This window comes from Physeter macrocephalus, chromosome 14 (assembly GCF_002837175.3).
Source record: "Physeter macrocephalus isolate SW-GA chromosome 14, ASM283717v5, whole genome shotgun sequence".
NCBI lineage: Eukaryota > Metazoa > Chordata > Mammalia > Artiodactyla > Physeteridae > Physeter > Physeter macrocephalus.
Window position 1 is genome coordinate 123,751,105 of NC_041227.1, and position 13,915 is coordinate 123,765,019.

Sequence of the window (13,915 nt, forward strand, 5' to 3'; positions counted from 1 at the left end):
ATAGTTAGTGGGAAGCAGCCGCATAGCACAGGGAGATCAGCTCTGTGCTTTGTGTCCACCTAGAGGGGTGGGATGGGGAGGGTGGGAGGGAGGGAGACGCAAGAGGGAAGAGATATGGGAACATATGTATATGTATAACTGATTCACTTTGTTGTAAAGCAGAAACTAACACACCATTGTAAAGCAATTATACTCCAATAAAGATGTTAAAAAAAAAAAAAACCTGCCATGTGAGAGCGCAATAGTTTGCAGTCATGCCCCTAGTGTTTCTAAGCGATGCTTTATTAAACTTAATCTATTTTGGAGCCAGAAATAAGACTCACCAGTTTTTGGGGCAGGTGGTGGTCATTATCCAGAGCCTTCCACAGCTCTTTCAGGTTTTGCATGAATTCATCGAAACCCGCACTCGTGTCCAGCTCATACAGCAGGGGTGCAAAGCCCTGCACAGCATCGTGGAAGCAAGCCACCCGATCCACGTCGATGTCATTCTCCCCCGCAGAGATGGAGGCCAAGTCCACGAACACCTTCAGCTCAGTGATGTCTGGGGAGGGAGAGGCAGGTGAGTGCAGGGCTACCCCGTGATGATATGAGCTTCAAATCCGGGACAATGGTCCTTACTGAAGCTATAAATGGATATTCAGTGGATTTTTAGGGTTTTCATCCACTTTTGCTTTCGATAAGAACCTGGGGCATTTTTCTTTTTTTTTTTTTTGCCATTTATGTTGATACTGCTGACCAATACCTGACCTTACTAAACAGCATCCATGTCCAGGCATTGCATGGGGCTTTAGTGTATCTTACTTCACGTAATCACACAATATTGCCATTTCGTTACGAAAAGAACAGTAACATGTTGACAGTTATCTATAAAAAATGGCTGCTCACTAATCGAAATCTGTGCATCACTGTGGCCCGAGGAGCCCATAGCTGAAAGCAGCGAGTCTGTGATGAGATGAGCAGGCGGCCCCTCCCCTGTCCCTGCACACCAGGGCTGTCCACCTTCCCTCTTCCTGGCTCCATCTCCCCTCCATGAATTAATTCTGCCAAAGTCACCGAAGCCACAGAGTTAAAAAGACTGCCAAGCCCTTGCACAACGACAGGTAGATGTGATTAAGCCGAGACAAGCTCTCCTTGGCTTCTAAAGGGACACAATTTTAAAGAAAATGATCCCTTGCTGTTCACAGCAAGCATCCAGAGTGAGAGGGGAAAAAAGGTAGCCAAGGAAATAGTTTTTACACCAGAAAATGAGCTATACTGTCCTGATATAAATGCTACCTACAATCAATGAGGCACACCCTGCACGTTTACTAAAGAATACAGATGAAAACTTGCTAAGAGACTAGACTTAATTATTACAATCACTAAGATGAAAGGAGAATTATAGGACGTGATAGTGGGGCTAATTATTGTTACAATGGCAATCATATTACAAGATATAAATGTATTAAATCAATGTGCCATACACCCTAACTTTACACAATGCTACATGGCCAATACATTTCAATTAAAATGTTTTAATTTAAAAAATGCAGATGGCATCTCATGGTCCTTACTCAGAACATGATCAAGGGGAGGGGCTGCCCATACGTTTAGGAAGACCACCCTATGAACAATCTAAATGTGCTCCAGACTTCCAGCCACCACAGTGACGGACTGTACCTCCGAGAGCCTCCTGGACCCAGCTGATGAACTCCTTCCTCTGGGACAGCTCCTTCAGACACTGACACCGGGTCTCATTGACGTCCTGCAGCAGCTTTTTGGCACGGATAAGTTGCTGGTTGATCCGGTCCAGTTTTTCGTGGCGAAAGTTGTCCAAGACAGTCTAAGAAAGTCATCAAAGAAAGTTGTCAAAGAGAGTCTGCAAGGGAAGGTTGTATGTGCGCTGGAACTGGCTCCCGGACCCCCCAAAACAACGTTGACCATCCCAACAGACCTTCCCACCAAACTTCCGGGATTGGCAGGCGCACGAAGCTCTTATCCCAGATTGGACACTGCAGCCGCTCTTGCTGTCCCGCCTCGATCCATAGTAACTACAGTTCCTCTGCCCCTGGCATTCTGCTAAGCAAACCTACACAAGAACCCTGCCAGGTGCACCTTGTAATTTTTTCTATTTTCTAGGTAAAGAAAAGAAGGACCAGGACAGTGACCTACTCAAAAACACGCTGCTGGGCTTCAAGCTTACATGTGCCAAATTCCAAATTTTGTGCTAAATTTTAGTCCTCATCATACCTGTCTACGCAATAATATAGGTCACCATATACCTTATAAATGCTCACCTAAAAAATCAGAAAGCAAAAGACTCACTTCTTAACTGTAACAGATAACTTACCATGTGCCGCTCCCAGCTAAGCGCTAGATGTGGAGAGCTGACAAAACAAATGGCTTTTTGGCTTCTAGAACCTAAAGAGCTCAGATGACTCTTTACAAATATCTGATGACTAAAAGAGGATCACTGCCTTTTCCTAAATTCATGATCCTCCTACCGATCCAAGGAAACCCTCACTAGCCAAAACAGTCACACTATTGGTAAACAAAGGTAAGAACGAAGCCCTTGGCATATTCAGGCATCGAATAAAATACAAATAACATTGAAGGAAGCTGCGAAATCATCTTGCCTGGTTTTTAAGAGCTCGAGAGCGGCATCCCCGCTACCCCCACCCCCAGAAGTCCCCAGTAAATAACTTACAAAGCTTAGTAAGGTGTGGAGAACACCAAAGTCGCCGGTCAGGGCCAAATTCTCTTTGACCTTCCAGATGACCTTGGCTGAGTCGACAGCCTGATGCAGGTGATGGTATTCCTCGATCTGCCGGACTCGCTCCTTGATCCAATCTTTTTGGTCACTGGGGTACAGAGCACACATGGTCTGGAGGTTTTTAGTTAGGTCGCTGTATTTATTCACAAAGTCTTTGAAGATGTCATCGATTTCCCCAAAGGTGACTTCCCCTGACTTCAGGTCCTGATACAGTTTCGTAAACCTTTTGAAACAAGGACCATATAAACATTGATACATCTCTTCAGGGTGAAATATTTTCCTTTCCAACTCCTCCTCTGGCTCACTCAGCTCCTGGGCAGCTTCTGTCCAGAAGATCTGGAAGATGTAGCTGTCCTTTAGCAAGTCTGCATTTCTGGCCATTTCTTGGACTTCAGGGCTCAGGTTGTAATGTGTTGTCCATGTCGAGTCAAGGGAGGTGGCTGACAAGCTCACCATCACGACTTGGTTTAATCTTTTCCTGCTGAGGTCTTCCGAATGTCTTTCAGCAATCTCTCCAAAATCCACTTTTGAAACCATAAGAGAATGTCAGAAGTGAAACCTCTAGTCATGATATCATTTCATTTTACTTTCCCAGTTTTTAGTCCCCTCGCTGCTCTTAAGGAAATCCTAGTGAACACACTTGCCGGCATTGTTCTCAATAAGAATCCCTAAGTCTCCACCCTCACCTTGCTCATCAATTTTCATGACAAAGAAAGCTTTGCAGCTTCTGGGAGAAGATGACAGTCTGACATCTGCATATGCTTCCACTCCCTCCCCATATTCTGTTCCAATGATAGAAAAGAGATTGTTTTTCAAAAGCCATAAAGCAACAGGGCTGGGAAGGATAGAAAAGGAAATCACAGCAACAAAATTTTGGAACTTGAAAAGCAGATGTGCTAGGGGGTAAATGACGTCTTAAGCCTCAGAACATGGGGTCCTAGCTCATGGTGGGGAAACCTGAGTCTGCCAGGTGTCTGGTGTCACAGACTTCCCCCAGTGCATAGACACTGGCTGCACAGGTAACTGGAATTTGGGAGGTGGTGATAAAATGAGGACTGGGCTGAAAGTCTGCTTAAGAAGTCATCAAATAGCCTCATGTTCATCCCCACCCATTCCATACGGCAGGTTGATGGCCTCCTCCACCCTGGCAAGCAATGGGTGGTTTATATTTTAGAAAGGATAACACGGAGGGCTCTCTGGATTGGGGGGGTCTCAGCTATATGGCAGAATAAAGGCATTTCCAGGCACATATGCTTTGTCAGGAAGCTAACAGACGGTATGTACCATTAAATTTAAGAAGAAAGGAGAACAGAGGATACAGGAAGAAGGAAGGCAGTAAGACTAGATATGCATATTGGATGCTGAGAACCCTCCACACTTCATTTCTCTCTTGACTCCCAGAAACCTGGCAGCGGGTCCTATACCTTCCAGGCAAGAGACTGGCGGTCTAAGCAGCCCAAGAGAGAGGAGCTAAAGATACAGGCTATTTCAAAGCCTAGCCACACCACCCTCAGAATCCTCCATTAGCGTGTTAGGCACCTCTCAATATAAACAGATAAACAAGAATTTCTAGACAGATGGGGAGAGTCTTTAACATGAAACATAAACATTAAAACATACCAAGAGATAAAAGCAACTCAAAGGAAATAGGAAACTATTCAAGATAAAGAAAAAGAAAACCTCTAAATCAAAAATATCAATAATCTCAGAAAGATATGATACTGCAACCATGAACAAGAACAGGATAGCAGAGAAAAAGGACCACTCAGAGGAAAAAAAGAGTTCTTGTAAATTAAATACATAAGAAGAGAAATTTAAAAATTTACTGGAAACGTTAGAAGGTCAAATTAAGGAAACTGCTCAGAAAGCAGAACAAAACACAAAGAGATGGAAAATAGGAGAGAAAATGTATGGAAGTTAGATGACCATTCCAGAAGGTCACATATCCAACTGTGAATTCCAGCAAGAGAAAAAGTAATCACATAACTAACACAAGAAGTTTCCCCAGAACTCAAGGACTTGGATTTCCAGATTAGGAAGACCCACTTAATTACGCCCAGTACAACAGATGGGAAACAGACCCATTCCAAGGCACAGCATTAGGAAATTTCAGAATAAGGGGGACAAAAAGATCTCAAGAGCTTCATGAGAGAGAAAATATGTCATCCATAAAGGGTAAGAATCACATCTGACTCTCAACAGCGACCCTGCAGAGACCATGGAGCCACAAATCCCAAATCCTGAAGGAAAACGTTTCCAGTCTGTACCTCCGCACCAAACAACAGATCTCATGTACGGGCAGACATTTTCAGACAGGCAAGGACTCCTGTGCCCCCTTCTCAGGAGGGACCAGAGGGTGTATTTCACTAAAACACAGGAGTGAGAGCAGGGAGCCATGGGACCCAGGACACAGATCCAGCCGAGGACAGAAGCAGGACACCCCTAGGACTGCATCCCTCCAGTCTGGGGAGAGTCCTTCTGAAAAATCAAACTGATTGCCTTGTGAGGAAATTCAAATGGTTGGTAAAGAGTCTGGGATTCAATTTTAAAACAAATACATTGAAAACAAAGCATAGGACAAGACAAGAATTTTAAATCTAGAGAAAACAGTTTGCACAAGAAATGGAAGAGAATCATGGTATGTTTCATGGTTTGGGTATGAACAGTGCATTTACACAGTCGTGACTATTTAAACCCTGAGGACTGATCTAATTAAAATTATGATAAAATTGGAGGAAAGGGAGGTTGGAAAGGTTATGTGTGTAAGGCAGAAATTGGAAAAACAAGGAGATTTAATCCTAATTTTCCACAATGGATAATGCTTAAACCTGAAAAATCAAGGAGATATTTAAGCATGCTATTTAGAGATATGGCAGTAATCACCAAAAAATTTTTACCTTGTTAAAAATTAAAACATTTAAAAAAGCCTCCCCTCCAAGATAAAAGGCTGCTACTGTGATACATTTTTATCATATTCTCTTTTGACCCTTCTCCCCTGGGGACCCCTCAATTTTATTTTAATGCTTAAGAATATCACCTTTAATCAGGTCTTTCACCCTCCCATACAACTTCAGGAGAGAGTCAACATATGTTTTCTCATTCTTTAGAGTGACTAGTTCATTCTTTCTGAGACTCAGCACTTCCTTCATAGTGTGTTTTTTCTCCTGGGCTAGACTTGTACTCTCTGAAAAAAAAGAAAAGGAAACCAATAGAACACACAAACATCCGCTTGTGGCAAGACATTTCTTCCACCCACATGAACACGCCCCACGTGCTGAGCTATGTGGAGGGTGACGCAGGGGGCTGCATGCAGGGCCACTCCAAGACGTCCCCATGTCAGCAGCATGGAATAAAAACAGCCAGTGCTCTGACATGGTCAGTATTTTATCACTTTCCCATTATTTTCCTAAGGATTAGAAGCCATCGCCTGTCAACTTCCTGGCAAGAAGAGCCACTAATCATAAAGACGACAAAGATCACCCCTCTACAAGACACACAGGCAAACACAGACACTTCTTATCGTCTAACCCCTCATGAGCCTGAAGTCCACATCTCAACTTACTTAACTGCCAGATGTCAAGGAACTGATTCGCGTGTTTTATGATCAGCTCCAGCTGTCCAACTAAAATCGCTCCATTGACGAGGTCATTAGTAACTTTTCTGAACACAGAGTCAGCAGTGGCCATCAACTTCTTGCCTTCATCGGTAATATTTTCTAATATTTTCTCATTGATTCCTGATCAAGTTAAGAACAGAGTTAAAACGGTGGGCACCCCACTTCCTTCCATGTTATTGAATTCCCAGCAACTTCCTCATTGCTCTGACCCAACTTCCATACAATAAAGCAGAGTCATTCCGTGCTTCCAGATGTGCTTCTCACATCCCTCGATTCTGCTTTGCCCAGGAGGTTTACATCTCACCCAAATTCATCTCCCAAAGGACTTCCTTCTTCAGGAAGACGACTCCTCAAATGACCAAAGTCAACCAAGAGAACCACGTTTCTCAGTTATTTTAAACCTGTGCCCTCTTCAGTATACTGAATATCTTTCTTAAACTAGACATCACCGCCTTTAAAATCTCCCATATTGAGGGTGGGAGGGAGGGTGACGCAAGAGGGAAGAGATATGGGAACATATGTATATGTATAACTGATTCACTTTGTCATAAAGCAGAAACTAACACACCATTGTAAAACAGTTATACTCCAATAAAGATGTTAAAGAAAAAATAAAAATAAAAAAATAAAATCTCCCATATTGAGAACGCTTAGAGAAGAATAAACTGCACTAGGGACGCACTGACACCCAGTGAGGGTTACCTCCATGGTCTTAAGGAGGTATCTTCACAGTACATGGAAACAAGATAAACATCAGTGTAATGGCTATACTCTACACATCTTGGTTATCTTGCAAAATTTTGAATGTGAATTTTAGGATCAATTTAGAGGGCAAAATTTTCAAACATACTTAACCACCAGAAGGCTTCTCTCCCAGTCATACTAGGGTCATACTAGGGTCATACATACATAATGGGTCATGCCATTAAAAGCAAATAAAGCAGCTTTATTCACAATTGCAAAATCTTGGAAGTACCCAAGATGTTCTTCAGTAGGTGAATGGACAAACTGTGGTCCATTCACATAATGGAATATTATTCAGTGGTAAAAAGAAGTGAGGTATGAAAGGAAACTTCAATGCATGTTGCTAAGCGAAGAAGCCAATGTGAAAAGGTTACAGAGTGTGTGATTCCAACCATATCACTTTCTGCAAAAGGCACAACTGTAGAAGAGGGAAGAGGGGAGGGATGAACAGGTGGAACACAAGGTTTTTAGGGCAGTGAAACTATTAGGTATGATACGGTAATAGTGGATGCACATAATGAAACATTTGTCAAAACCTACAGAAAGTACCAGAGTAAACCCAATGTAAACATTGGTCTTTAGTTATTAATAACATATCAATACTGGCTCATCAGTTATAACAATCGTACCACACTGAAGCAAGACATTAATAATAAAGGAAATTGTGTGTGTGGAGGGGCTAAATATGGGAAATCTCTGTACTTTCTGCTCAATTTTTCTATCAACTTAAAACTGCTCTAAAATATAAGGTCTATACGGGGTTTCCCTGGTGGCGCAGTGGTTGAGAGTCCGCCTGCCGATGCAGGGGACACGGGTTTGTGCCCTGGTCTGCGAAGATCCCACATGCGGCGGAGCGGCTAGGCCCGTGAGCCATGGCTGCTGAGCCTGCACGTCCGGAGCCTGTGCTCCGCAACGGGAGAGGCCACAGCGGTGAGAGGCCCGCATACCGCAAAAAAAAAAAAAAATTATATGTATATATATGGTCTATTAATTTAAAAAACACAAATATTTTCAAGTGAGTAGTTTTTAATCATTACATAGGAATTCCACATCAATCTTCTTATTTTATCGCTACAACAACCCTGCCATTGAAGAAACAGCTTTTTGTTTTAAGGCTGTCCCAGTAATTTGATGAAACTGAGACGCAAAATAATCTAACTGTGGTGCTTTTCCACTAGCTCTGAATCTAACGACTCAAACATAAACCTGAATATAATGTTTCTAGGGAAATACACATCTCCCCCTCTTTGGTCACAAATGCTTGGGTCATGGAATGTACGGGTGGAAAAATCAGGCAGTACTTAGTTTTTGCTAAGGTCACCAGTATTGGATCGGACATTTATATGGATCTCAGAATAACAAAGAGAGGGTTTTAGACTCAGACACACTTGGGTTTTGATTTCAGTTCTTAACACTTATTCTTGGCAAGACCTTGGGTAAGTCCTGTTACATTCTCCACCTCAGTTTCTTTGTCTGAGGACCCTCTGGACCGCTTCAAGTATAAGACATCAGCATGGCAGCTGGTGTACAGCAGGTATTCTATGAATGGTGGCTTTCAGTGTTAGTTCTCAATTACAATACAAGATACTATGAACCTTCCTGGGTCCTTCCATCCAAGCTGCTTCTTTTGGCAAACATCAACCCATTCGAACTGACTCACAGGCCAAATACTCTGCCCTACCCTTGGGTCAGGAGGCACCACTGGACAGAGCACATGTTCCCAGCACCCTCTGTGAACATACCATACATCTTGAAGAGATGACTGATTTCTGGCCACGTGAGCAGATGATTCAAAACCTCACCGAAGTCATCTACAAATTCCCCTCTACTTCTCGGCCAGGACTTAGTGATCACAGCAGACACAAGGGTGCCACATTTCCTCAAGTCATTAAAAGAGATTTTCTCAAGGATACTGGTCTGAGACTACAAGAAAATGAATAAAGAGAGGGATCTTTAGAAGGTTTTTTTGGTTGGTTTGTTTTCAAATAACAGAAGTAAATTACCCACCCAACAGAATTTCAGAAATCCCTCATAACTAGTTTTATAAAGCCTCAAAAAAACCAATTGTAAATAAAATGCTTAACTTTTCTTAGGGCATGTCCATTTTCCTGTGCACTGTCTCTGTAAGTGATGAACACTGGGGATGTGGAAACAGGTACCGATAGACAGATACAGGCACAACCCACAAGTCACCCCCCTTCCTCTGTCTCAATGCTAGTTTCTACATTTTTCTTGGGACTTTCACATTATGAAAAACATCAAACATAATACAAGTAAACCATTAACATTGGTATCCTTTGTATTCCTAACTGTAATTCTTTTAAAGCTGCCTACAAACAACATATAAATTTTAATTCTCTAAGTGAATTGATAAATCTTTTCAACTTCATACATTTTTCTTCCACAATGCTTTGCTAACCTTTGGGGTCTTTTACTGCACGCTAAGCAAGTGTTATCAGCAAGCAGTAAAACAAAGCCTGGGTAGGTGGCAATGATAATAATGGGGCATTTAGGAGCAGCCTGTGAGATTTCTGGAGGTCACCTGTGAGCTGCTATGATACCATGCAGTAGCAGGAAGCTGAGTGGCATTTCAAGGAGTGGGTACAGGGTACTGGATTTCAGGTTGGGGAGGGGGATGCCCAGAGCCTATTCTTTGCATTGGTGCAGGGTCTCAGAACCAGCGGCGCTTAATAGCCTTTAGCTGATGACGACAGAAGGCAGGTGTGAACCCAAACGCAATTCCTGAGTGGGAAAGGTTGTTCACCTGGCAGACGGAGCCCACGGCTTCAATGGCACACATCTCAAAGCGTTTCGACACACTGTCTTCTGCGCCTGCAGAATCCCAGTTAGTGCTACAGAAGGCAGAGATCTGGAAGAGAGGCTTCTCCTGCAAGACAGAAAGATGAAGGCGTGAGAGGTTTGGGGTGCTGCACTCTCAGACACTATGGAATGAAAACACCCTAGTACTTTTCACTTTCCTACTACTGTATCAGCTCCCCACTACTTTGACCTTCTTCCCATCCCACGCTAAGCATGTCCTCCCTGCCTCTAACCATTAGACCAACAAGGCAAAAATTCAAACAAGACCAAGAAGGCTAAAATTCCCACTTTGCAGAAAAAGCATCTGGCACAGCAGCTTGCAAAAGCAGGTAAATTTAAAAAAAAAAAGAAAAGAAGAAAAAGAAAAGGGCTTCCCTGGTGGTGCAGTGGCTGGCAATCCGCCTGCCAGTACGGGGGACATGGGTTCAAGCTCTGGTCCGGGAAGATTCCCACATGCCGCGGAGCAACTGAGCCCGTGCACCACAACTACTGAGCCTGCGCTCTAGATCTCGCGAGCCACATCTAGTGAGCCTGTGTGCCACATCTACCGAGGCTGCGTGCCACAACTACTGAAGCCGGCGCGCCTAGAGCCTGTGCTCTGCAACAAGAGAAGCCACCGCGATAAGAAGCTCGCACATCGCAAGGAAGAGTAGCCCCCGCTCACTGCAACTAGAGAAGGCCTGCGCAGCAATGAAGACCCAATGCAGCCAAAAATAAATAAAATAAATGTATACCAAAAATATAAATTTTTAAAATTAATTAATTAAGGTTTCTTCTTTGCTTCTCTTTTCCTAAAAAGATCCATTTAACAGTTATGTAGAAAACCCTCATATCACATTTTTTAAAACCCGAATTTTCTAGGGTCACAGGCCTTAATTAAAAATGGGGAGCACTTTTGTGTTGTCCCCACTTGTCACTGGGTTTCATAAGGCTCTTGTCACCAACAGGCCAATTACAGCCACAGCATATAGGGTTAGTGCCTATTAGAACCCCATGCATGCTGAGGGTTCCCCTCGTGCCCAGACCTTGTGCCCTTATTCTTCTCTGGAATACCATCTGCAGTCAAACTATTAAGGCTGAATCAGAAACACAGAGTCATATGAACCCCATGCCCTGTCCATTCAAATGCAGTCATCACGTGTCCTGGTTGCTTCTCACGGTCTGGTTTTACCGACTTACAAAAAGAACATCCCCGACTTTCAGTACCTGTTTGAGCCTCCCTTCCAGGTCGCCCAGCAAGGATTCCTTCCAGCCATGCTCTGCAGGGAAGTTTATTTCCACCAGTCGCCTCCAGACCTGCAAAACCCACATGTAAGGGACAGCCACTAAGACACCTAGATGCCACAGTGGAATTCTATGAAGGAAGATGATTATGCACAGCGCTTCAAAGACACCTGGGTTCTGACTCATCTTTGTCAATGGTCTGCTGTGTCACTGGTGTGTCAGGGCAACCCACCTTAGCTTTATAAAACGAAGGGTCCTGACTGGGACAGGTCACCTCTACAGTCCCTTCCACCGTGTAACTGGTTTTTAACCTGAAAGGATTTCCCTCCATTGTTTTATTTCAAAAAATTTCAGACTTAACAGAAAGTTGCAATGACAGCACTAGGACACTCATATACCTCCAGCTAGACTCCCCAGCGTTTAAAGCGACTGCTTTATCTCTTTCTCTTTTGTTCTCCCTTTAGTCTCTCTAGAAATAGGCATTTTCTCTGCAGAACCATTGGAAGGAAGTTGCAGATGTCATGCCCCTTGGCCCCTAAGTCCTGGGCAGGCGTCCCCAACACCGTGTCCCTTCTGCTACACATGGTAGTACAGGTGTCACTCTGAGGCCAGTTCACGTGGGTGTGACCTTTCTCGAGGAAGGGTCCCTGTCCACATTTCTCTCATTGTCCACAGGTGTCCTTCCTGTTTGGGCCATGGATCCAACTGACGCACACACACTGCATTTAGTTACCATGTCTCTTTTCTAGAAGAGTTCTCCGGTCTTTTCTGTCTTCCTTTCTCTTATGATGATGACAACGTTTTCTTCTTTTCCATTATGGTTTACTACAGGATATTGAATATAGTTCCCTGTGCTATACAGTTGGGCCTTGTTTATTACCTATCTTATATATAGTACTTTGTATCTGTTAATCCCAAACTCCTAATTTATCCCTCCCAGACCCCCTTTCCCTTTTGGTAACCACAAGTCTGTTCTCTACGTCTGTTGAGTCTGTCTCTGTTTAGTAAATAAGTTCCTTGTGTTGTATTTTAGATCCCACATGTAAGTGATAGCATATGGTATTTGTCTTTGTCTGATTTACTCCACCTAATATGATAATCTCTAATATGATAATCCTCTTCTGGTCATTACTCATTGTGATACTCAAATTGCCTCAGATTTGGCTAGTGGGAACCCCTGCAAGCTAGCTTCTGTCTCCTTTTTTTTAAAATGTAATACTTTTAGATGTACAGAAATACTGCAAAGATAGTACGGAGAGTTCCAGATACTCTCAGCCCAATTTCCCCGAGTGCTAACACGTTACGTAGCCATAGTACAGTTGTCAAAGCTAAGTAATTAGCATTGCTAGATTACCACGAACAAAACCACAGGCTTTATTTGGATTTCACCACTTTTTTCCCATGAACATCCTTTTACCATCCAGGATCTAACCTAGGATATCACCTTGGATCTAGTCCTGTCTCCTTGTGACATGTCACCACTCGACTTCAAGCACTTCTACTTTCTGACAATACAAGGTGTTTCAGGCTGGCCTTTCACTTCTTCAGCCCCACCTCTAGAATCTGCTGTTCCTTCCAGAAGCACAGGATTTAGGGGCTTTGGTTTTGGTTTGGTTTTGTTTTTTAGGGGAAATGACATTTAGAAGCCATGACTAGGGCTCTGGTGTGCTCACAGACCTCGGTGTCACGATCTCTAGACCCTTTCAGTGGATGGAGTCAGGAACTGTTGTTGTTTTTTACTTTTTTTTAATTAATTAATTTATTTACTTTTGGCTGCGTTGGGTCTTCGTTGCTGCGTGCAGGCTTTCTCTAGTTGCGGCGAGCAGGAGCTACACTTTGTTGCGGTGCACGGGCTTCTCATTGCGGTGGCTTCTCTTGTTGCAGAGCACAGGCTCTAGGCGCAGGGTCTTCAGTAGTTGTGGTTCACAGGCTCTAGAGCGCAGGCTCAGTAGTTGTGGCACACAGGCTCAGCTGCTTCGCGATGTGGGATCTTCCTGGACCAGGGCTCGAACCCATGTCCCCTGCATTGGCAGTCGGACTCCCAACCACTGCGCCACCAGGGAAGCCCCTGTTGTTGCTATTTATTTATTTTTTATACAGCAGGTTCTTATTCGTTATCTATTTTATACATATTAGTGTATATATCTCAATACCAATCTCCCAATTCATCCCACCACCACCACCCTCCCACCCCCGCTTTGCCCCCTTGGTGTCCATACGTTTGTTCTCTACATCTGTGTCTAGTTCTGCCTTGCAAACCAGTTCATCTGTACCATTTTTCTAGACTCCACATATATGTGTTAATATACAATATTTGTTTTTCTCTTTCTGACTTACTTCACTCTGTATGACAGTCTCTATGTCCATCCATGTCTTTACAGATGACCCAATTTCATTCCTTTTTATGGCAGAGTAATATTCCATTGTATACATGTACCACATCTTCTTTATCCATCTGTCTGTCGATGGGCATTTAGGTTGCTTCCATGACCTGGCTATTGTAACTAGTGCTGCATGGAACATTGGGATGCATGTGTCTTTTTGAATTATGGTTTTCTCTGGGTATATGCCCAGTAGTGGGATTGCTGGATCATATGGTAATTCTATTTTTAGTTTTTCAAGGAACATCCGTACTGTTCTCCATAGTGGTTGTATCAACTTACATTCCCACCAACACTGCAAGAGGGTTCCCTTTTCTCCACACCCTCTCCAGCATTTGTTGTTTGTAGATTTTCTGATGATACCCATTCTGACCAGTG

The 13,915-nt window shown here is 43.4% G+C and overlaps 1 protein-coding gene across 2 annotated transcripts in view; it reads right to left on the minus strand.

Moving 5' to 3' along the window:
- Positions 1–13,915, minus strand: part of RNF213 (ring finger protein 213) — a 103,509-nt gene that overhangs the window by 53,325 nt on the left and 36,269 nt on the right. For both annotated transcript variants that reach the window (XM_055090946.1, XM_055090947.1), the window contains 8 exons: positions 11,139–11,228; positions 9,877–9,999; positions 8,855–9,035; positions 6,315–6,488; positions 5,790–5,936; positions 2,687–3,276; positions 1,660–1,822; positions 324–541 (listed from right to left, as the gene is read on the minus strand). In XM_055090946.1, the coding sequence (XP_054946921.1) occupies positions 324–541; positions 1,660–1,822; positions 2,687–3,276; positions 5,790–5,936; positions 6,315–6,488; positions 8,855–9,035; positions 9,877–9,999; positions 11,139–11,228 (1,686 nt within the window). The remainder of the gene's footprint in view (positions 1–323; positions 542–1,659; positions 1,823–2,686; positions 3,277–5,789; positions 5,937–6,314; positions 6,489–8,854; positions 9,036–9,876; positions 10,000–11,138; positions 11,229–13,915) is intronic.